We start from the raw sequence: 23,662 nt of genomic DNA, 5'->3' as shown, positions 1-23,662 counted from the left end.
AACTTAGAAGGTCCTTACCTGTATAACCTTTACTTACTTTTACCTATGGTTAACTTGCTGTTTGAGTTGTGATGCTTTTGTTTTGAAGAGGCAATTTTTTGTTTAACTGTCTGAACTCCTGAGGAAGATGATGGGGGAAACAGTCAAGATGTCATAATGTTTGGGGCCATCAGTTTCAGAAACCGCAAAGATGTTCTCCACATGGATAATCCGGTAGCTACTGCTGAAATTTTCAAATTAGCTGTTGAATATTTAACTTACTGAATTCTCAGCATGAAACCTGCAGATTTTGTTGATTTGACCTCTTATCTGTACGATACATATTTCTTTGGTAGAATTCAGTCCTCTAACGCAAAAAACTTGCTCAAGTAATAAACTTACAAATCTTTATTGTGCAACAAACATTTTACTACTGTAGAGCTGGTAAATGTATTCACACAGATGAATAATATTAACATTGGTTACAGTGAATGTAACTTGTGAGAGCTAAGATGCATGAAAAAGTAAATGGAACAGTAAATGTGGTTAAATGAAGAACAATTTCAGAGTCTGAATTGAAATATTTCAAAAACTCGACATGAAGTGACATGCCTTTAGAAGCCCTCTGTTATTCCCAAGATCTATAGAAAAAAAAACTGCTGGCAAGCTCCTTCTTGCTGCTGCATTTCTGGTTCTTCCCATTTCAATTATCTGAAAGTGTCAGTATCTGCAGGATCCTTAAGCTGAGCACATAAACTGCTGCAGATCAGCAACAACTTGGTGTTTCATTTCTTGTGAGACACATCTACAGGAAAAAGAGGAACTTCAGACATTCAGTATTGTTGAGAAGTGAAATTTCTCAGAGAAGAAATCAAATGGATTCAGAAAAATTCTCCTGTTCCATCTGTTTGGATCTACTGAAGGATCCAGTGACTATTCCCTGTGGACACAGCTACTGTATGAACTGTATTAAAGACCACTGGGATGGAAAAGATCAGAGGAGAATCTACAGCTGCCCTCAGTGCAGGAAAGAGTTCATACCGAGGCCTGGACTGGAGAAAAACTTCATGTTAGCTGAGTTGGTGGATGATCTGAAGAAGACTGGACTCCAAGCTGCTCCAGCTGATCACTGCTATGCTGGACCTGAAGATGTGGCCTGTGATGTCTGTACTGGGAGGAAGAGGAAAGCTGTCAAGTCCTGTTTGGTCTGTATGGTTTCTTATTGTGACAATCACCTCCAATCTCACTTTGATGTCCCTGGACTGAAAAAACACAAGCTGGTGAATCCCTCCAGGACTCTCCAGGAGAACTTCTGCTCTCGTCATGATGAGGTGATGAAGATCTTCTGTCGTACTGATCAGCAGTGTATCTGTTATCTCTGCACTATGGAGGAACATAAAGGCCATGAAACAGTCCCAGCTGCAGCAGAAAGAGCTGAGAAGCAGAAGAAGCTCCAGGAGAGTCGACAACAAATCCATCAGAGAATCCAGGACCAAGAGAAAGATGTGAAGCTGCTTCAACAGGAGGTGGAGGCCATCAATGTCTCTGCTGATAAAGCAGTGGAGGACAGTGAGAAGATCTTCACTGAGCTGATCCGTCTCCTCCAGGAAAGAAGCTCTGAGGTGAAGCAGCAGATCAGATCCCAGCAGGAAACTGAAGTGAGTCGAGTCAAAGATGTTCAGGAGAAGCTGGAGCAGGAGATCACTGAGCTGAAGAGGAAAGACGCTGAGCTGGAGCAGCTCTCACACACAGAGGATCACACCCAGTTTCTCCTCAACTACCCCTCACTGCCAGCACTCAGGGAGTCGACACACTCATCCAGCATCAACATCCGTCCTCTGAGACACTTTGAGGACGTGGCAGCAGCTGTGTCAGAGCTCAAGGACATAATACAGGACATCCTGAGAGACACATGGACAAACATTGAACTGAAGGTCACTGAGGTGGATGTTTTAGTACCAGGACCAAAGAGCAGAGATGGATTCTTAAAATATTCAACAGAAATCACTCTGGATCCAAACACAGTACACAGTAGGTTGTTGTTATCTGATGGGAACAGAAAAGTAACTAGATTGGAACAACAGTCTTATCCTGACCATCCACACAGATTCACTTATTATCCTCAGGTCCTGAGTAGAGAGCGTCTGACTGGACGTTGTTACTGGGAGGTGGAGATTAGAGGAGAAGGGAAAGCAACAGTTCGTGTAGGAGTGTCATACAACAACATCAGCAAAACAGGAAGATCAGATGAATGTTTATTTGGACTTGATGATAAATCTTGGATATTACGCTGTGCCACAAACAGTTACTCTTTTCATCACAACAATATCGAAACTCCAGTATCAGGTCCAGTTTCCTCCAGAATAGGAGTGTACCTGGACCACACAGCAGGTATTCTGTCTTTCTACAGCGTCTCTGGTACCATGGCTCTCCTCCACAGAGTCCAGACCAGATTCACTCAGCCTCTATATGCTGGAGTTTGGCTTTCAGATGATGCATCCTCTGCTGAGTTCATTAAACCCAAGTAGTCAGCAGTGAACTATGGTCCACTTGGTTAATATATATATATTAGTTTTAGATTCTTTAGTCTCTATCCCTGTTGCTGAGAACTCATTGTTGTCAAGCTATCTTTATATTTTTAGACCCAATGTTGTTGTTCAGATGCATGTACAGGAGAGCTGATGGAAACTGGGTTAGGGTTAGGTTTATTCTATTGAACTAAGATCACATTCTGGCTCAAACTGATTGTAATTAATTAACTTGACTTCTGGGATGCTGTCAGCACCTTTTGTCAGGAGGATTTTATTCTACTGATATTAATAAAATAAACGCTTCATGTCAGTACAGGAAAACATCAATCCAATTAGAAGAATTAGCTTGAAATACAAAATGCATTTTTAAAAAATAATTATAACAATGAAGAGCAGCTGTTTATAATCCTGAACAGTAATGGGTCTAGAAAACATTAAGCTAATGCAGTAGAACAATGCAATGTAGTCAACTTGAGATGTTATCAAACATCTCAAGTTGACTACATTGACTACAAAGTTGACTACGAAGGCACAAGTGGGCTTGTTTTGATTGCACAATCTCTTTAAAGTCGTACCTGGTATAATTGTATTAGACCCTCATTAGTTCCACTCTCTCACCCCACAAACGTGATTCATCTCCCCTCACACTATTTAATCTCCTTCACCAACTTATCCTCAATAGCCTTCTTCTCAGTTCCATATTTACTTGTCATCACTAACCTACCTCTCCTCGGCCATAACTGCTCCCAAACCATGGAAGAAAGAAGAATGTTTAATAAATCTTTCATCATTTTATGTGCATTTTTCAAATAAACATTTTTCCTTTAAGAGGTTTGCCATATGTCATTCTGCATGTGAAAAAAGAATGTGGAGAAGGACATCATGTTATCAGAATTGGTGAAAGATCTAAAGAAGACTGGACTCCAAGCTGCTCCAGCTGATCACTGCTATGCTGGACCTGAAGATGTGGCCTGTGATGTCTGCACTGGGAGGAAGAGGAAAGCTGTTAAGTCCTGTTTATCCTGCCTGGCTTCTTATTGTGAGAATCACCTCCAACCTCACTATGAAGCTCCACCTTTACAGAAACACAAGCTGGTGAATCCCTCAAAGAACCTCCACCAAAATATCTGCTCTCATGATGAGGTGATGAAGATCTTCTGTCGTACTGATCAGCAGTGTATCTGTTATCTCTGCACTATGGAGGAACATAAAGGCCATGAAACAGTCCCAGCTGCAGCAGAAAGAGCTGAGAAGCAGAAGAAGCTCCAGGAGAGTCAACAGAAGTAAAAAAGGAGCCCTCAACCACATCCACCCCACAAAGCTCCACCAGACAGGCTAAACAAGGGGAGCACTGATCAGAGATGCAGCCAAAAGACCCATGGTGACTCCAGAGTAAATAATCCACGGCTCAGGTGGAGGAATCTGTCCACAGGACTACTATTAGCCATTTATGCACAAATGTGGTGTTTATGGAAGACTGACAGGAAGAAAGCATTAAAAGAATGTTTGCCACAAGCCATGTTGGACACAGCAAACGTGGAAGAAGGAGATTTGGTCAGATGAGACCAAAAGTTTTGTTCAAAATGCAAAACGCCATGTGTGGTGGACAAATAACACTGCACATCATCCTGAACACACCATCCCCACAGTCAAATATAGTGGTGGCAGGGTGTGAGGGTTCTTCTCTTCAGCAGGGACAAAGAAGATGGTCAGAATTGATGGGAAGATGGATGGAGAAAAGTACAGGGCAATGTTGGAAGAAAACCAACATTGCCCTGTACCCATGAGAGTGGGGCGGAGGTTCAGCTTCCAGCAGGATAACAACCTGCTGCACAGTTCCACCAGGTGTTTGCTAATTGTTGCTGCTACTAGATACTCTGAGATACTTTAGGAATGTGACAGCAGCTGTGTCAGAACTTAGAGATAAACTACAGGATTTCCTGAGAGACACATGGACAATCATCTTACTGATGATTACTGAAGTGGACATTCTTTCATCAGGACCAGAACCAAAGAGCAGAGCTGTTTTCTTAAAATATTCACAAGAAATCACTCTGGATCCAAACACAGTGAACAGATTTCTGTTACTGACCCTAACAGAAAGGCAACAAGAATGAAACAACAGTCTCTTAATCATCAACACAGATTCACTGATTACTATCAAATCCTAAGTAGAGAGAGTCTGACTGGATGTTGTTACTGGGAGGTGGAGATGAGAGGTGAAAGAGTTTATGTAGTACTTTCATTCAAAATCAACAGCAGAGCAGGATGGTCCGATGAATGTTTATTTGGATTCAGTGACAAATCATGGTCATTACGCTGTGGCACAAAGAGTTACACATTTTATCACAACATTAAAACTCCAGTACCAGGTCCAGTTTCCTCCAGAATAGGAGTGTATCTGGACCACAGAGCAGGTATTCTGTCTTTCTACAGCGTCTCTGAAACCATGACTCTGATCCACAGAGTCCAGACAACATTCACTCAGCCGCTACATGCTGGGGTTGGACTTTATGATAGCATGTTTTTTTTCTCTAGTAACTCTGCTCAGTTTATTTATCAGCAGTCATCTGAGGTCCAGTTGGTTAGGACTTAACCAGTTCTAGTGTGACAGACAGACTGACGTTGACGAAGACGACAATAAGGACAACAGGTGGGACTAAATACACAGGGAGGGTAATCAAGGAATGAGACACACCTGGGAATCAATCAACGGGGAGGATGCAGAGACAAAGACTCACAGGACAGAAACTGAACACAGAAAAACCTTAAAATAAATCCACAGAAACACGTATCATGACAATTTCTCCATGTGTTTTTTGCTCAGATGAGATTTTAGTGTGAATTTATTCTGTTTTTGATACAAAGGAAAATAATTTTATTGTTTTTCATTTGACACAAGTCCTTTCAAGTTTTTCTAAATTATTTAATCTTTGGCAATTCAGGTTCACTGTATTATTCTACTGCTGCATAGAATAATACACCGAAGCTAATAGTGTTTAAGACTATTCTTTATCAAATTACATTTTTGTCCTTATTTACGTTCAGTGGTTGGAAACCATAAAATTGCTTTAGCTTTTATCATCTGTTGATTTGATATTATGTCTGATATTACAATGATTGCTTGGGTTTTAAGCTGTTAAAAATGATTACAGTAAATTCAAAATATATATAATGATTTCTGAACCATCAGTGATGTTTTCTTACTGGGTTTATGGACTGCAGTGGGAGTTCATGTTGAACCAGAGTTGTTTACAAGTCCTATTTTTCAAGTGCCAATTACATCTAAATTCTGTCACAATTTAAATAAATATTTCCTCATGAAAATGCATGAAATCAAGTTTTCCTATAATATTGCGTTAAGTGATGTTCTCTGACTCCTTAACTATGTCGAAGCTTTGTTTACTTCATTCATATTGTGGTATCATTAATATTTGAAAAGTTATCTGACATGTATGAACATAATTGTTAAATTACACTACATGTTGTGGGTAGTTGTATGGATGGAGAAGCTGTAAACACAGTAATAAAATCACTGCAATAAATTTATTTGAATGTGTGGTTCTGCAGGCTGGACGTCTATTTTATATTTTTGAATTAGAATTAGAACTCTGGGTCAGACTGGCTCCAACATGTAAGGTTGGATGGACAACTTCAATTGTTGACATTTTTAATAAACTTTGGAATAAAAAGTTTCTCTGCCCAGTAGATAATCGTATCGCTGCTATCAAACTACAAAAATGGCCGAATGGGGCTGGGTGGAATGCTCTGTGACCTGGAGGAGGGCGGGGCTTGAAATGTTTCATTCACATTTTTAAAAATGCAGCAAAACGAGTTGCTCTAAAATGCCTGAGGAGAGGAGTAAATGATGGATCTGTGGAGCTAAAATAATGAGGAATTGAGACCAAAGCATTGAGCTCCACTTTACGTAGACCAAAAGTGTATGATTTACATGTGAAACTGAATGATTTAAAAGCATGAAATGTTCACTTTAAAATATCAATCTGTGAAAGATTCCAGCAAAATAAAGAAATAAATAATTATGAGACCCTTCCTGACCCCACTAGGGACAAAGGTGCGAGAAAATGGATGGATAGATGATTTTGTTCTCACTAATTATGAGAACAAAATCATAAGTAACAATATAACATTTCCAACAAAGTATTTTGCAAAACAAAACAAGTAGGAGGAAAAAGCAATGACTTATCCAGTCCTATCCATAAGTGTATGTATAAATTTCCAATCAAAACATACATAAATTGTTTAATCCTTTAAACACATTCTAGCAAACTTAGCAGATTACAGTATTTAACTTTGTCTTCTGTAGAGAAGACAAAGTTACTCTGTTGAGAAGAATATTGGTAGTGAGACTGAGCATAAATGAGGTGTGAAAACATGATATCCTGTGGATCCCTTATATGCCAAGGAATACATAAATTAGGTAACTTAGGTATAAGGTGTAGGAACTGACAAACCAAACTGCAGTGACTAAATGGGAAAGAAAGTTAGTGGAGGATCTGAAGTTAACTGAAGCTGATCACTGCTTTCCTGAAAATGTGGCCTGTGATGTCAATAAACAATTTTAGATCTTAATTATTTCTGAACACAACCCAACATGAAATGATACAAAATACAAAGACAAACAGCAACAGAGAAACTCAGAAATGGGAAGAAAAGAAAAAACAGGAAGTAAAAGAACATTGTAGTCAAACAAAGATAGACTGAAAAACATAAAGAGGAACCTGGGGCTCAGAAACAACAGGCTGTAACTCCATACATCAGCAATTCAGTGCAAAGAACAGCATAAGCACAAAATGTGTCCCATCTGGTAAAACTGTCCTATCAGGCTCGTCTGGTTGCTAAGGATAAGTGCAACAGACTGAAGCGGCATGCTTTTGCAATGTTGTTCCACTTGATATAATGTTCCATTTGCCAAGTCTCCCCTGCTGCAACCCCCTCACATTTGACATCTTATTTTCTTTCCTGAGATTCACACCCCTCAGTGCAGAAGGCTGCAGGTCTTGATGGCATCAGCTCCAGGACCGTGAAGTACTCTGCAGGTCCACTGTGTGGTATTATGGGATACATGTTCAAATAACTCTGAATCTGTGAGAAGTATCACAACTATGTAAGACCTTCACCAGTGCCAAAGACCAAACATCTAAAGGACAGCAGCTACCAAAAGTACTGACCTCACACCTACTGAAGACACTTGAGAGGTTTGTCCTCAATCATCTTTGCCCCCCCGGTGAGATATATACTGATTCTGCAGTGACTTATTTTTTTGACACAGATTCAGGAAAAAGAGACTGAATTGTTGTATGGTGTCCAAAAACCATGCAACAACCACCGTCTGGGCTGTCACTTTATCATAGTGGAAAATATTGGAGGTGAGACTGAGCATCCCAATGTCCCAATAATCCTAGAAGGTATGTTGTCAGGGGCTTCATGCTCTGGGCATCCCAAGACAAAAAAGACCTAGGTGAGTGCTCAGACAAAGTTCACCCCAAAGGCACAATCACGTTCCCACACTCATGTGCACACGCACGCACGTACACACACACACACACGCACGCACGCACGCACGCACGCACGTACGCACACACACACACACACACACACACACACACAATGTAAACACATACAAAAATGGACACTGTACACACACTCAAACTCCCCACACAGACTCTACACTGCCAAGTCCAGGTAACCTACAGAGATAACTCCAACCATCATAAAAATATCAAACACATATCCCATGAATGACCAGCCACAGAGAACAAGAAAACGCCACCCTGGGGAAATCCTGGGTCCCTCCCAACAACCAACTGCTGTTAAGCTCCTCCCTTCTTTTAGATCTGCTTCTTTGTTTCCTGGTTCCTTCTGTTTCATTTGTTTGTAAGCATTAGAGTCAGAAGGATCACTGAGCTGCCGACACAAACTGCTATCGATCAGTAAGTAACGACCTGGTGTTTGGCATCTTGTGGGACAAATCTATACGAGGAAGAGAAACTTGACACAGTCATTGTTTTTGAGAAGTGAAATGGCTCAGAGAGGAAATCAGATGGATTCAGTTAAATATTCCTGTTCCATCTGCTTGGATTTACTGAAGAATCCGGTGACTATTCCCTGTGGACACAGCTACTGTATGAACTGCATTAAATGCCACTGGGATGGAGAAGATCAGAGGAGAATCTACAGCTGCCCTCAGTGCAGGACAGAGTTCAAACCGAGGCCTGTTCTGGTGAAAAACATCATGTTAGCAGAGTTGGTGGAGGATCTGGAGAAGACTGGACTCCAAGCTGCTGCAGCTGATCACTGCTATGCTGGACCTGAAGATGTGGCCTGTGATGTCTGCACTGGGAGGAAGATGAAAGCTGTCAAGTCCTGTTTGGTTTGTTTGATATCTTATTGTGACAATCACCTTCAGCCTCATTATGTTGTCTCTGGATTGAAGAAACACAAGCTGTTGAATCCGTCCAAGAACCTCCAGGAGAACATCTGTTCCCGTCATAATGAGGTGATGAAGATCTTCTGTCGTACTGATCAGCAGTGTATCTGTTATCTCTGCACTATGGATGAACATAAAGGCCATGAAGCAGTCTCTGTGGAAGCAGAAGTGACTGAGAAGCAGAAGGAGCTCCAGGAGAGTCGACAACAAATCCATCAGAGAATCCAGGACCAAGAGAAAGATGTGAAGCTGCTTCAGCAGGAGGTGGAGGCCATCAATGTCTCTGCTGATAAAGCAGTGGAGGACAGTGAGAAGATCTTCACTGAGCTGATCCGTCTCCTCCAGGAAAGAAGCTCTGAGGTGAAGCAGCAGATCAGATCCCAGCAGGAAACTGAAGTGAGTCGAGTCAAAGATGTTCAGGAGAAGCTGGAGCAGGAGATCACTGAGCTGAAGAGGAAAGACGCTGAGCTGGAGCAGCTCTCACACACAGAGGATCACACCCAGTTTCTCCTCAACTACCCCTCACTGCCAGCACTCAGGGAGTCGACACACTCATCCAGCATCAACATCCGTCCTCTGAGATACTTTGAGGACGTGACAGCAGCTGTGTCAGAGCTCAGAGACATAATGCAGGACATCCTGAGAGACACATGGACAAACATCGAACTGAAAATCACTGAGGTGGATGTTCTATCGTCAGAACCTGGGAGAGAACCAAAGACCAGAGCGGAATTCCCCAAATATTTCCAACAAATCACTCTGGATCCAAACACAGCACACAGAAGTCTGTTGTTATCTAATGGGAACAGAAAAGTAACATTAATGAACCAAGAAAAGGCTTATCCTGATCTTCCAGACAGATTCAGTCGTTGTTCTCAGGTCCTGAGTAGAGAAAGTCTGACTGGACGTTGTTACTGGGAGGTGGAGAGGAGAGGGGAAGTACTTCGTTTAGCAGTTTCATACAAAAACATCAGCAGAGCAGGAAAGTCAGAGGAATGTTTATTTGGATGCAATGAGAAATCTTGGACATTACGCTGTGACACAAACAGGTGCACATTTTATCACAACAACAATGGAACTCCAGTATCAGGTCCAGTTTCCTCCAGAATAGGAGTGTACCTGGACCACAGAGCAGGTATTCTGTCTTTCTACAGCGTCTCTGGAACCATGACTCTCCTCCACAGAGTCCAGACCAGATTCACTCAGCCTCTGTATGCTGGAGTTGGACTTTATCCCTCTCTTTCCTGTTCTGGTGGATCCTATGCTGAGTTTATTGAACTGAAATAGTCAGCAGTGATCTGAGGTCAAGTTAAAATTCATATTTCAGTTTCAGTTTCTTGAGTTTCCATCACTGTTGCTCAGAACTCATTGTTGTTTCGTTTCTTCACTGCCCTGAGATCTGCTGTCTTTATGGAAATATTTTCTCATCTTTTCTTTTTTGTTGATGCTGGATTTTTATTTGAGTGCTGCTCGTTCCTGTATATCAGCTATGGAGGCTACCACTGCTCAAGAGGATCTGTATTCACCTAACGTGATTGTGTTTACATGTATTTCTTCGTCAGACCAAATGTTATTGAATTCCATGTACAGATGAACTGATGTAAACTGTAATTATTACCATCATTAATCAGGACAGTGGTCATTATTTTGTGGGACAAAGATCATATACTGAATGAAACTCATTGTTATTAATTAACTTGACCACTAGAATGTGGTCAGCACCTTTTGTCAGGAGGATTTAATTCTGCTTAATATTAATCAACATGTTTCACTATGAAAATGATAACAGAGTCATGAGGAAAACTGCCCAGGAATCAAATACAGGTTGACATGTATCAAGGTTGAGCAAATATGTAACATTTTTAAGACTAAATGTAATGAAAACAAGTCCAGGACATCAGTCATGTTTAATTCTGGGCTGTAATGTCTCAAAAAAAAGAACTAATATAGTTAAATTATTTAAAAAATGTAACAAGACTAATATGACTTTAGAATTTGATTAGAAACAAAGTATTGTTTCAAAAGTAGAAAGATTTCAACTCAAAACATTGATTTAGTTTTCTGTTATTTCCCTGAACATTCAAACCCCTCTTTAAAGACTACTTAAATCCTTGATCAATTTCAATAAATTGTCTTGAATTGTGCTATAAATGTTGAACGTTTTGATTCATTAGATAGTTTAGAATTTTTTTAAATGTCTGATTTTTTTCCCCCATTTGTTTTGTGTACAGATTAAGTTTTATTGTGAATTAGTTATCTTTTTGGCAAAAGCAAACTCATCAAACTAGTGTGTTTGAATTGTTAAAATTCATAAAATTTTGAACAATTCAGGTTAACCTTTTTATTCAAGTACTGCTGAGTTGCTAAGCTGCTTCTGTTTAGGTTTATTGATTATCAAGTTAAATTCTTGTCCTCATTTAGAATCAGGGGTTGGAAACCATCAAACCTGGTGTAGCTTTTGTGATTATTTTTTTTTCTTTTTTGTTACATAAATAATTTTTGGGGGGTTTAAAATTGTTAAAAATGGTAAAGGAAATAAAATGGTTTCTGAAGCATTGTTCATGTTTTCTCTTTTATGGACTGGTTTTACTAGAATTAGTTCTTGGAAACAGTAGATTATCACAGTTTTGTTCTGGAAGCTGTTTGTTGATATGATGGGTCTCAAAACTGCAGCTTGTGCAACGGTGGGAGTTTAGGTTGAAACAGAGTTGTTGACAAATCCTATTTTCTAAGTCAAGTGTCAAACCTATAACATTTGAAATGAATATTTCCTGATCAAATGGATAAAATCTAGTGTATCTATAACACTGGATTGGTGCAGTTTAGAAAACCCTGCAATGTTTGTCCTTTGGTCTAATTTGCCACAGGAACATTTCATAGTTATCTTCAATATTTTAACATTTAAATCAGAAAGTATCAAACTCTGTGGGATATTGTTTCAGAATTTGACATAGTGTAATACTGCTCAAAAAATAACTTGTAAGTGTGAAATTTATGAGTGAATCAAAAACAAAGCTGGTCTTTCCTTATCTAATTTTATTACTATAAGAGGTAAAGGGAAAAAAAGAGGATTTTTCTTGTTCCTGCAAATGAACATTAGATGGCAGTGTAAGGAAAATAATGTAATGAACCCAGAGGTCCTTCAGCATGTGAAATAAGCAGCTTAATGGCTTCTGATGTAAATATTTGAATATCTTGAATAATTGCAGATAAAAATGGCTACATTTCCTGGAAAGAAGCATCCAGTACAACCTCCAAAACACAGACTCTAGTTCTAACAGCACACATTCAACAGATTGTTGAATATTGACTTTCAACAATATGTAAGTCAATATTGAACATCAAGTAAAGTTCAGGAGTAAGAAAAAGAAAAAAAGTGGTATTTTTATTTGCTTTGAGACATCCCATTTTTGCTTGAAAAACTTTCCAATTGTGTAATATTTGCTGTTTCAGCTTTTAAGTTCATATTTTTTGACAATAAAACTCATCATCTGGTCTGGCATTGTCTTTATTTGTGTCATCTTCTTGGGCGGGTACACCAGCTGATGACAAGAACTTAATGCTCTCCCTTCGTAGATGATAAACTTAGTCTAGTCTTTTCTTTCAGTGTCTAACTATGTTTCTCTCTGTTAGACAATGTTATTGGCTGAGCTTTTACTCCAAATAATTGAACAATCAAATGGACAAAGGCCAGACAGTAGATTCAAAACTAGGCCTCAGTTCATGACTTGTTCACCACTTCATGTCCTTAAAAGGAAGTTTCTCCCTGTTCAGATTCTGGAGATATTTTTGGTAAAAGGATGACTGGCATTGTGGTTTAACTGGTAGAAAGATAGACAACACTTGGACACATAAACATTGAAATATTTATCCAGGATTTTATCTCTGTGTTGGACATGTGACATATTGTTCAACGTTTGGGAGAAAAGTAGAAACACCATCACATCAAAATCACCCATGGGAAGAACAGTAGAGAACACATGGATAAACCAAATCATTTATCCACGATTTCAGCTTTGGAATTATGGAAGGTTTGGAAGAAGATTAGAAACATCACATCCGTTAAAATCCCCCATTAGAACAACCAGGATTTTCTTGAAGTAATGTTGTGTCTTATTGCAGCTATCTGCTATAACCTGTAATTGTAAGTTGATTAAATTTTTCTTTCTTTCCAGTCTCAAACAAAATGAGCTATATCTTTTCTGTTTTTTCCCAACAATACAAACTTGGATTACATTCCCTTACTAGTCAGACAATTCCAGCACAGAGTGAAGCTGGAAAACAAAGAGAACAGAGTTTAACAGGACAAACATCCAGCAAAGAGCAACTGATAAAACATTTTCCTTACAAGAAAAATAAGCTTGTGCATGAGAAAAGAATCTGCTAGACTGAAGTGGCATAATATTAGGTCTGAAAGTTTGAGTCGTCCTAAGGTTAAGTTCTGTGCATGTATTTGGTTATTTGGTTTGCTTTAGTTTTATGTTTTGGATCTGACTTTAGCAGGACGTAGCATATTGACTATACAAGTAAACTTTCTGTCTGTAATACATTATAGAAAAGTTAAAAAATTGAGGGAGTATGGGATCTCAATTGCACATAAATATCAGTGTTCCCACCGCCTTATAACTATGATTTCTTTTGGAGACGATAGGGGTGTGCCATATTGTCTTGTTTACAGTTTTACTCTGCTCACATTATGGAGCTATTCTAAAGATTATAGTAAAGTGATAAAAGTACAGATAAAGAATTGTATCCAAATGTCCAAATGTTTTCTGTAATATAATGAGAAATTGTTAAGTTTCTATTTTGAAATAAAATGTGTTGAGCATTGAACACTAATAAAACTTTAATGTGTGTCAAATGCAGATCTCTGGGTCATTTAAAACGACTAATGAGAACAAAACGTGTCTGGCAGGTTAAACACATCCTGTACAACAATGTTTACACAAACTGAGCAAATATCTTTCCACACCATCCCTTGACAAACTCAGGTGAATGTATCAGTTCTTCTAAGTTGTTAAAACAAGTACTGTAAAAAAAAAAAAGAAATACATGCCTCTAATTTTTTTTCCAGAAAGAAAATGAGGTGATTTTTAAGGAGGATGTATTTGTAAACAATATTCTTAATTACAAACTAAATTAGTAACATTCCTTTCCAAAAGCTAACAAGAGTAAAACATTTAAGTTTTTATGTGATATAAAAACCAGACATAATTAGTAATATCTACTTCTTCCTGAACATAAATGAGCATTTATATCTCCACCTTAGATAGTTAATATCTATCTGTGACAGATATTAACTCTGAGGTCGGACTCAGACATGCACATTTATGATAGAAGTAACCTAAAACTTACAACGCTCCTGGAAGTTAATGTGGCACAACAAGGATATCAGATGGATTCAATGAAATTCTCTTGTTCAGTTTGTTTGGATCTTCATAATGTTTAGGACAGTAAGTTCCACAAACCAACAGAAATGCATAATCCATCTCTGATATGTAGCTACTGTTGAGATGTTCAAATTATCTAATGAATGTTTTACTGTTTAATCACAATAAATTAATACATCTGTTGATTTCTTGCATAAAATCAGTTGATTTAAATGTCTTCAAATATAAAAACTTCATAGAGCAACAATTTACTTGGATCTTTACAAGTACAAAATGTAAAAGATCTGTTAGTCACACAAATGAATAACATTGACACTGTTACAGTGAATTAAACTAATAGCACCTAAAGGCACTAATGATGAATAGATTAGTAAATATTACGATGAAATGGTCGACTGGAGCCCAAAGTCAGAATCTGAACTGAAATGTTTACAAAACAGGAAGTGAAGTGAGAAATGCAGCAGCAATCTGAAGTCTTTGGAGATCCTCTGCCCCTCCCAACAACTGCTGTGAAGCTCCTCCCTTCTGTTCAGCACAGAGTTCGGCTCTGCTGCTGCATTTCCTGGTTCCTCCCATGAAACTCAGCTGAAAGCTTTAGGTTCGGTACGATCACTGAGCTGACAAACTGCTGCAGATCAGTAAGTAACAAACTGGTGTTTGGCTTCTTGTGGGACACATTTACAGGAAGAATACAGTCAGTGTTGTTGAGAAGTGAAATGGCTCAGAAAGGAAATCAGATGGATTCAAGTAAACTCTCCTGTTCCATTTGTTTGGATCTTCTGAAGGATCCGGTGACTATTCCCTGTGGACACAGCTACTGTATGAACTGTATTAATGACTTCTGGGATGGAGAAGATAAAAAGGGAAAGTACAGCTGTCCTCAGTGCAGACAAATGTTTGTATCAAGACCCATTCTGGTGAAAAACATCATGTTAGCAGATTTAGTGGAGGATCTGAAGAGGACTGGACTCCAAGCTGCTCCAGCTGATCACTGCTATGCTGGACCTGAAGATGTAGCCTGTGATGTCTGTACTGGGAGGAAGATGAAAGCTGTCAAGTCCTGCTTAACCTGCTCAGCTTCTTATTGTGACAATCACCTCCAGCCTCACTATGATGTTCCACCATTACAGAAACACAAGCTGGTGAATCCCTCCAAGACTCTCCAGGAGAACATCTGCTCTCATCATGATAGGGTGTTGGAGATCTTCTGTCGTACTGATCAGCAGTGTATCTGTTATCTCTGCACTATGGATGAACATAAAGGCCATGACACAGTTCCAGCTTCAACAGAATGGACTGAGAAGCAGAAGGAGCTCCAGGAGAGTCGACAACAGATCCATCAGAGAATCCAGGACCAAGAGAAAGATGTGAAGCTGCTTCAACAGGAGGTGGAGGCCATCAATGTCTCTGCTGATAAAGCAGTGGAGGACAGTGAGAAGATCTTCACTGAGCTGATCCGTCTCCTCCAGGAAAGAAGCTCTGAGGTGAAGCAGCAGATCAGATCCCAGCAGGAAACTGAAGTGAGTCGAGTCAAAGATGTTCAGGAGAAGCTGGAGCAGGAGATCACTGAGCTGAAGAGGAAAGACGCTGAGCTGGAGCAGCTCTCACACACAGAGGATCACACCCAGTTTCTCCTCAACTACCCCTCACTGCCAGCACTCAGGGAGTCGACACACTCATCCAGCATCAACATCCGTCCTCTGAGACACTTTGAGGACGTGACAGCAGCTGTGTCAGAGCTCAGAGACAAACTACAGGACGTCCTGAGAGACACATGGACAAACATCTCAGTGGCAATAACTGAAGTGGATGTTCTACTGTCAGAACCAGATAGAGAACCAAAGACCAGAGATGAGTTCTTAAAATATTCAGCAGAAATCACTCTGGATCCAAACACAGCACACAAAAATCTAGTGTTGTCCAATGGGAACAGAAAAGCAACAAGGGTGAAACAAAACCAATTTTATCAATTTTATCCTGATCATCCAGGCAGATTCACTGGTTTTTGGATTCAGGTCCTGAGCAAAGAGAGTCTGACTGGACGTTGTTACTGGGAGGTGGAGTGGAGAGAAGGAGGAGTTTATGTAGCGGTTTCATACAAGAACATCAGCAGATCAGGAGAATCAGCTGAATGCAAATTTGGATTCAATGACAAATCTTGGTCATTACGCTGTGACACAAAAAGCTACACATTTTATCACAGCAACATTGGAACTCCAGTATCAGGTCCAGTTTCCTCCAGAATAGGAGTGTACCTGGACCACAGAGCAGGTATTCTGTCTTTCTACAGCATCTCTGGAACCATGACTCTTCTTCACAGAGTCCAGACCAGATTCACTCAGCCGCTACATGCCGGGATTTATGTTTTTGATAGATCCTGTTCGGAGATTGTTGACCTAAATATTCAGCAGTGATCTGAGGTTCAGATGGTTTAAATGTGTATTTTAGTTTCAGTTTCTTACTCTTTATCGTTGTTGCTGAGAGCTCATTGTTCTGTTTCTTTTCAGTCATTAAGGCAATCATTGCTCGGGGGACTGATATTCTGATATTCTCCTAATTTTATATTTATTGCCTTGTTAAGACCACATGTTGTTTTTATTGAGATCCTTGTACAGAAGAGCTGATGGAAATTAATTATCATGATCATCATCATTCAGGATAACATTTCCTTACTGGACAAAGCTCAGATTCTAGATCAACCTGATTGTCATTTAATAAATTGGCCTTTTAACATGGTCAGTTCTTCCTGTGAGGAGGATTTTATCCTGGTTAATATTAATAAAATAAACTTAGGATGTTTCACTATAAATATCAGTACAGTCATAAAACCCTGCCATGTCTTGGATTTAAATAAAGACTGACAAACAGAAAGAAAATAAAAGGTTGAGCAAATATGTAATGTTTATAAAATTAAACTTCATGAAAACAACTCCAGGTCATTAGTTGTTTTTAATCTGGAACGGTAATGGCTCTGGAAATTACAGAACTATTGCAGTTAAATTATTTGAAAAATGTAATAAAAAAATTATTAAAAACAAATTCTTCTTATAAATTTGGACAGACTTCAACACAAAACAGTGATTTAATTTTGAAAGTATCTCTTATCCCTCTGAACTTTTGACAGTGATTATTTTCCCCAGATCTTAATTTTTCACACATCATTCATAAAAATGATGATGACATTTGGATCTTTTATTTTTCATGAAAAACTCTTTAAACCATTTAATTCATGATCAAGTAACAAGTAGCATCAAAATGACTTCTGCTCATGTTTTCTGATTGGGTTTATGGACTGGTTTTACGAGAACCATAATCCACTGGTTCCTGGAACCAGTAGATTTTTGTTGTCAAACTGCAGCACATATAACAGTGGGTGTTACGGAGTGAAAGCTTCTTCAATCACGACAGAGGCTCAAATGTATCTGCTGAACATTTCGGTACAGTTTTTATTGAGCCACCCTGTCCCCCCACCCCAAAATCGCACTTTGTAATCTAGCAACTGAAATCAACAGAAGACAAGATACTTACAAAAGACAAAACTAGCTCCTTTTAAGAAATCTTCAAAATAAAAGACTTTCTCTCTCCAAAATAAGTCATGCTTTGCACTTAAATATGTTTGACTTCAACCTTTTGTAATTATGTACAATCATGTTAAATTCAGTGAATAATAAGCATGCGAATTATACTTGGCAACCTACAAGTGTAAAGAAGTCACAGGAGTGGGAGTTCAGATTGAACCAGAGTTGTTTACAAGGCCTTTCTTCCAAGAGCCAATTCAATCTAAATTCTGTAACGATTCAAATAAATATTTCCTCATCAAATGCATGAAATCTAGTGCATCTTTAACATTGAATTGGTGCAGACCAGAACATCCTGTATTGTTTGTCCTCGGGTCTGATTTGCCTCAGGAACATTTAAGAATGATCTTTTTAACAGTTAATGCAGAAAGTAATAAAAGGTCAATGTCAATTATTTTGTTTCAGAATTTGCTATGGTGTAATATTGATCATATTAAGGGAACAAATATGAACCTTTTCTCAAAGAAAATAAAAATTAAAACTTGTTACATTGAAATTTTTGAATGTATCAAATAAAAGCAAAGCTGATCTTTACTGAACTTTCTTCACTATTGTAAATGATTGAATAAACATATTAACATAATCTTTCATGAGTTTTGTCTTGGACCTGCAAATGAACACTAGATGGCAGTGTAAGGCAAAAAACTAACTTAAAAGAATGTGGGATATTCAACATGGGAATTAAGTACTTTATTTGTAAAACTGGGCTTTGTTTTTACTACTATTAATATTATATTATTTACAAACATATTACACGTTGTTACTGTATCACTGTTTTCTGAATGACAGAAACGGCTCCACAGTCCTGATTGAATTGATCTTCAGCATTTTAAGATTGTTTCAGGAGACAGGAGAGGACTAGAAACACACCGCTGGATGCCATACCACGATGCACGGGGTCAAAACATAAGTTATACTTTGTCCTCGGTTCACTTATGGGGTTATGGTCTAAAACTTTAAGGTGCTTCTGCTTCTGCCCCCAGAGGGACTAGAGAAACCAAAATTACAGGACATGAAGCCGGGGCAGCCCAGAACCTGCAGGTTACTTTTGGTGGCCGTAGATTAAAGCCAACTCTTACATCCCAAACCATGTATCAGCGTAAATCAAATTGAGTTTGTCATAGAGGATTGAAATTCACAAATATGCTACAGGGGCTCATAATGAGAAGAAATAGCCTTTCTGTGACCTTTGACCTCCAGGTGAAGGGGGTCAAAAGTAAAAATAAAATAAATTAAAAAAAGAATCTTTGGTGATTAATAACTCTGAAGCGGTAAGCCCTTATGGGACTTTACTTGCTGCGACACATCCTCTCTATACAACCCGATGCTGAAACATAAATGGGTGTTGAAGGATACAGTCAAGTTCTCATGATGTTCAGAGTGGTCAGTTTCACAGATCCCAATGTTGTTGTCAACAAACATGCATATGTTATTATATTTAGTTACTATTGAGATGTTTCAGTTAAAGTTTTTATGCTCAAATATTTCACCACTGTATGGTTGGTAAATTTACTCAGATTAATTGCTTCAACACTGTTGAAAGTGAATGTAGGTTATGGGGGCTATGTGGTACATGAAATAAAATATTCTACTGAAAATGGTCAATTGTCTGAATGGTCAAAGTCAGTCTGAATAAAAACACGTAAAAGCTGGAAGTGAAGTGAGAATCTGAAGTCTGGAGATCCTCTGCCTCTTCTAACAACACCTGCAGTGAAGCTCCTCCCTTCTGGTCGACAGAGTTCTGCTCTGCTGCTGCATTTCTGGTTCTTCCCGTTTCATTTATCTGAAAGCATCACTATCGGTAGAATCACTGAGCTGACCAGACAAACTGTTGAAGATCAGGAACTAACAAACTGGGGTTTTGCTTCTTTCGGGAGACATCTACAGGAGGAAGAGGAACTTGAGATATTAAGTCTTATCGAGAAGTGAAATGGCTGAGAGAAAAAATAAGATGGATTCAGGTAAATATTCTTGTTCCATCTGTTTGGACCTACTGAAGGATCCAGTGACTATCCCCTGTGGACACAGTTACTGTATGAACTGTATTAAAGACTACTGGGGTGCAGAAGATCAGAGGAGAAACTACAGCTGCCCTCAGTGCAGGACGGAGTTCAAACCGAGGCCTGGACTGGTAAAAAACTTCATGTTAGCAGAGTTGGTGGAAGATCTGAAGAAGACTGGACTACAAACTGCACCAGTTCAACATTATTTTGCTGGATCTGAAGATGTGGCCTGTGATGTCTGCACTGAGAGGAAGATGAAAGCTGTCAAGACTTGTCTAGTTTGTCTTGCCTCATATTGTGAGAATCACCTCCAACCTCACTACGACATCCCTGGATTGAAGAAACACAAACTGGTGAATCCCTCCAAGAACCTCCAGGACAACATCTGCTCTCGTCATGATGAGGTGATGAAGATCTTCTGTCGTACTGATCAGCAGTGTATCTGTTATCTCTGCTTAATGGATGAACATAAAGACCATGAAACAGTCCCAGCTGCAGCAGAAAGAGCTGAGAAGCAGAAGGAGCTCCAGAAGTGTCGACAACAAATCCAGCAGAGAATCCAGGACCAAGAGAAAGATGTGAAGCTGCTTCAACAGGAGGTGGAGGCCATCAATGTCTCTGCTGATAAAGCAGTGGAGGACAGTGAGAAGATCTTCACTGAGCTGATCCTTCTCCTCCAGGAAAGAAGCTCTGAGGTGAAGCAGCAGATCAGATCCCAGCAGGAAACTGAAGTGAGTCGAGTCAAAGATGTTCAGGAGAAGCTGGAGCAGGAGATCACTGAGCTGAAGAGGAAAGACGCTGAGCTGGAGCAGCTCTCACACACAGAGGATCACACCCAGTTTCTCCTCAACTACCCCTCACTGCCAGCACTCAGGGAGTCAACACACTCATCCAGCATCAACATCCGTCCTCTGAGACACTTTGAGGACGTGACAGCAGCTGTGTCAGAGCTCAGAGACATAATAAAGGACGTCCTGAGAGACACATGGAGAAACATCGAACTGGCAGTCACTGAAGTGGATGTTCTACTGTCAGAACCAGAACCACAGACCAGAGCTGGATTCTTAAAATATTCAACAGAAATCATCCTGGATCCAAACACAGTAAATACAAATTTGTTATTATCTCAGGGGAACAGAAAAGTAATTGTGGGTGACAGACAACAGTCTCATCTTGACCATCCAGACAGATTCAGTTACTGTCCTCAGGTCCTGAGCATCCAGAGTCTGACTGGACGTTGTTACTGGGAGGTGGCGATGAGAGGAGGTGTAGTTGATGTAGCAGTTTCATATAAAAACATCAGCAGAGCAGGATGGTCAAAGGAATGTTTATTTGGATTCAATGATAAATCTTGGTCTTTACGCTGTGACGCAAATAGTTGTACATTTTTGTACAACAACGTTCAAACTCCAGTACCAGGTCCAGTTTCCTCCAGAATAGGAGTGTACCTGGACCACACAGCAGGTATTCTGTCTTTCTACAGCGTCTCTGGTACCATGACTCTGATCCACAGAGTCCAGACCAGATTCACTCAGCCTCTGTATGCTGGGATTGGACTCTGTAATGATAAATCCTCTGCTGAGTTCATTAAACTGAAATAGTCAACAGTAATCTGAGATTCAACTGGTCAAAATATAAGTAGTAGTTTCAGCTGTTTTAGTCTCCATCATTGATGAGAGTAGCTGCCATTTCTTCACTGCTCAGAGATCAGCTATTTGGATTTACTTTGTTGCTTTGTCTCTTTGTTGATGTTGGAGTTTGCTTGGTTTCTGCCATGGAGACGACCACGGCTGAACAGATTCACAGAAACTCATTACATTTACATTTATTGCTTTGTCAGACCAAATGTTCAAATCTATGTGCAGATGAGCTGATCGAAACTGTGGTTATCATGATGATCATCGATCAGGACATTGTTTTATTGTTTTATTGGATAAAGATAAACTAACTTACTTGGCCTCTAGAATTTGGTTAGCTCCTCTTGATGGGAGGATTTTATTATGCTTAATATTAATAAAATAAAGCCAAACTGTTTCACTCTATATGATTACAGAGTCACGAGAAAAGCTGAAATATTTTTGGATTTAAATACACACTGACAAGAAGCAAGAAATTAAAGGTTGAACAAATATGTAATGTTTTAAAATCAAACTTAATGAACATAAGTCCAGGTCATCTGTTGTTTTTTTCTGGACAGTAATGACTCTAGGAAATACAGAACTAACACAGTCAAATTGTTTGAAATTTGTAACGAGATTATTCGACTTGGGTTTAGAGTTTGATTAGAAACAGTCTCCTTACAAAAGTGGACAGATTTCAATGCAAAGACATTGATTTAGTTTTAAAATGCTCTCATATTTCTGTGAATCTTCTCAGTAATTATTTTCCCAGCTCTTCCTTCTTTAGGACTACGATGATAACCCCTATTAATGGATGTTTTTCATTAAAGATTATGTAAAACAATCGTCAAGTAATGATTGTGTGAGATATGGTTTACAAACTAATTATTAAAAGTAAAAAAAGTCTATTTTTGTGATAAATATGGAGTTTTGGCTTCATTATGGATAGTTTGAATGCTTTGTAACAGTTTGTTTTTCATGTCTTCACTGATTAATTTTTTCTTGTGAATTGATTTTCTCTTTGGTAGAAAATCACTATTCTGGTATGACTGATTTTATTGTTTTTAATTGGACAGAATCAAAACAATTGTTTCAAAATGACTTATTCTTTGTGATTCGTGTTCACTGTATTTTTATACTGCTGCTCTTCATGTTTATGTATCGATTATCGAATATATTTTTTTTACTTATTTACATTCAGCTTTAGCATTGAATTGGTGCAGATCAGAGAATCCTGAAATGTTTCTCCTCAGGTCTAATTTGCAACAGGAACATCTAAGAATTATCTTTAATATTTAAACATTTAATGCAGCGTGTAAGAAAAGGTCTGATCTGTCATATTGTTTCAGAATTTGCTATAGTGTGATATTGACAATAAGAAAACAAAGAGAAACCTATTCTCAAGAAAAAAAATTAAAACATTTTAGATTGAAATTTCTGAATCCATCAAATAAAAGAAAAACTGATGTTTAGTTTTTACATGACTGTAAAAGACTGAATAAACATAATAGCAGAATCTTTCATGAATTTTGTCTAGTACCTTCAAATGAACACTAGATGGCAGTGTTATTGGGCATTCAACACGTGAATTAAGTGCCTTATTTGTAAAAGTTGTTTTTACTACTTTTTAATATATTATATATAATATATTACACTTCAAGGTGGACCTTACTTACTGTGACACATCCTCTATACACCCTGATGCTGAAACATAAATGGGTGCTGAAGGATACAGTCAAGTTCTCATGATGTTCAGAGCGGTCAGTTTCACAGATCCCGATGTTGCTTGCCTGGTTGGTTTCAACAAACATGCATAATCTGCCTCTGGTACTTAAAAAAACACAACTTTTAGAAACGTGTATGTAGTACCTCTAAACATTAGATGGCAGTAAAAGACAGAAACCAGGGTAAAGGTTTCATATTCAAAATATGAATGAAGCAGCTGGTCTGTAAACTGGGGCTTCGTTTTTACTGATTTTTAATAAAGAGGGATTTACAGACACATTAACTTTGTTGCTGTATCGCTGTTGCCTGTCTGGGTGAAAAACTAAAAATTTAAATGATTAAAACCGTAGACTAAACACTGTTTCGTTTCCTGGGAAGAAAGATCC

The 23,662-nt window shown here is 38.8% G+C and overlaps 4 protein-coding genes across 4 annotated transcripts; all 4 read left to right on the top strand.

Moving 5' to 3' along the window:
- Positions 1-708: 708 nt before the first annotated feature.
- Positions 709-6,069, top strand: LOC148154291 (tripartite motif-containing protein 16-like). Its single transcript, XM_088016133.1, has one exon. It carries the CDS (start codon positions 855-857, stop codon positions 2,505-2,507), a length of 1,653 nt encoding a protein of 550 aa, XP_087872259.1. The 5' UTR covers positions 709-854; the 3' UTR covers positions 2,508-6,069.
- Positions 6,070-8,416: 2,347 nt separating this feature from the next.
- On the top strand, positions 8,417-11,518 carry LOC106913617 (tripartite motif-containing protein 16-like). Its single transcript, XM_088015858.1, has one exon. The coding sequence runs from the start codon at positions 8,554-8,556 to the stop codon at positions 10,246-10,248; it is 1,695 nt and encodes a 564-aa protein (XP_087871984.1). The 5' UTR covers positions 8,417-8,553; the 3' UTR covers positions 10,249-11,518.
- A 3,238-nt stretch (positions 11,519-14,756) lies between these two features.
- Positions 14,757-18,512, top strand: LOC106910980 (tripartite motif-containing protein 16-like). The gene has a single exon (XM_088015532.1). It carries the CDS (start codon positions 15,068-15,070, stop codon positions 16,763-16,765), a length of 1,698 nt encoding a protein of 565 aa, XP_087871658.1. The 5' UTR covers positions 14,757-15,067; the 3' UTR covers positions 16,766-18,512.
- Positions 18,513-19,756: 1,244 nt separating this feature from the next.
- LOC106910979 (tripartite motif-containing protein 16-like) lies at positions 19,757-23,067 on the top strand. Its single transcript, XM_014977713.2, has one exon. It carries the CDS (start codon positions 19,860-19,862, stop codon positions 21,531-21,533), a length of 1,674 nt encoding a protein of 557 aa, XP_014833199.2. The 5' UTR covers positions 19,757-19,859; the 3' UTR covers positions 21,534-23,067.
- Positions 23,068-23,662: the final 595 nt, after the last annotated feature.

The sequence above is a fragment of the Poecilia mexicana genome, unplaced genomic scaffold, assembly GCF_051168715.1.
Source record: "Poecilia mexicana isolate PSO_F unplaced genomic scaffold, ASM5116871v1 scaffold_18, whole genome shotgun sequence".
NCBI lineage: Eukaryota > Metazoa > Chordata > Actinopteri > Cyprinodontiformes > Poeciliidae > Poecilia > Poecilia mexicana.
The sequence above is the reverse complement of the archived record's forward strand: the minus strand, read 5'-3'. Positions and strand labels throughout refer to the sequence as shown.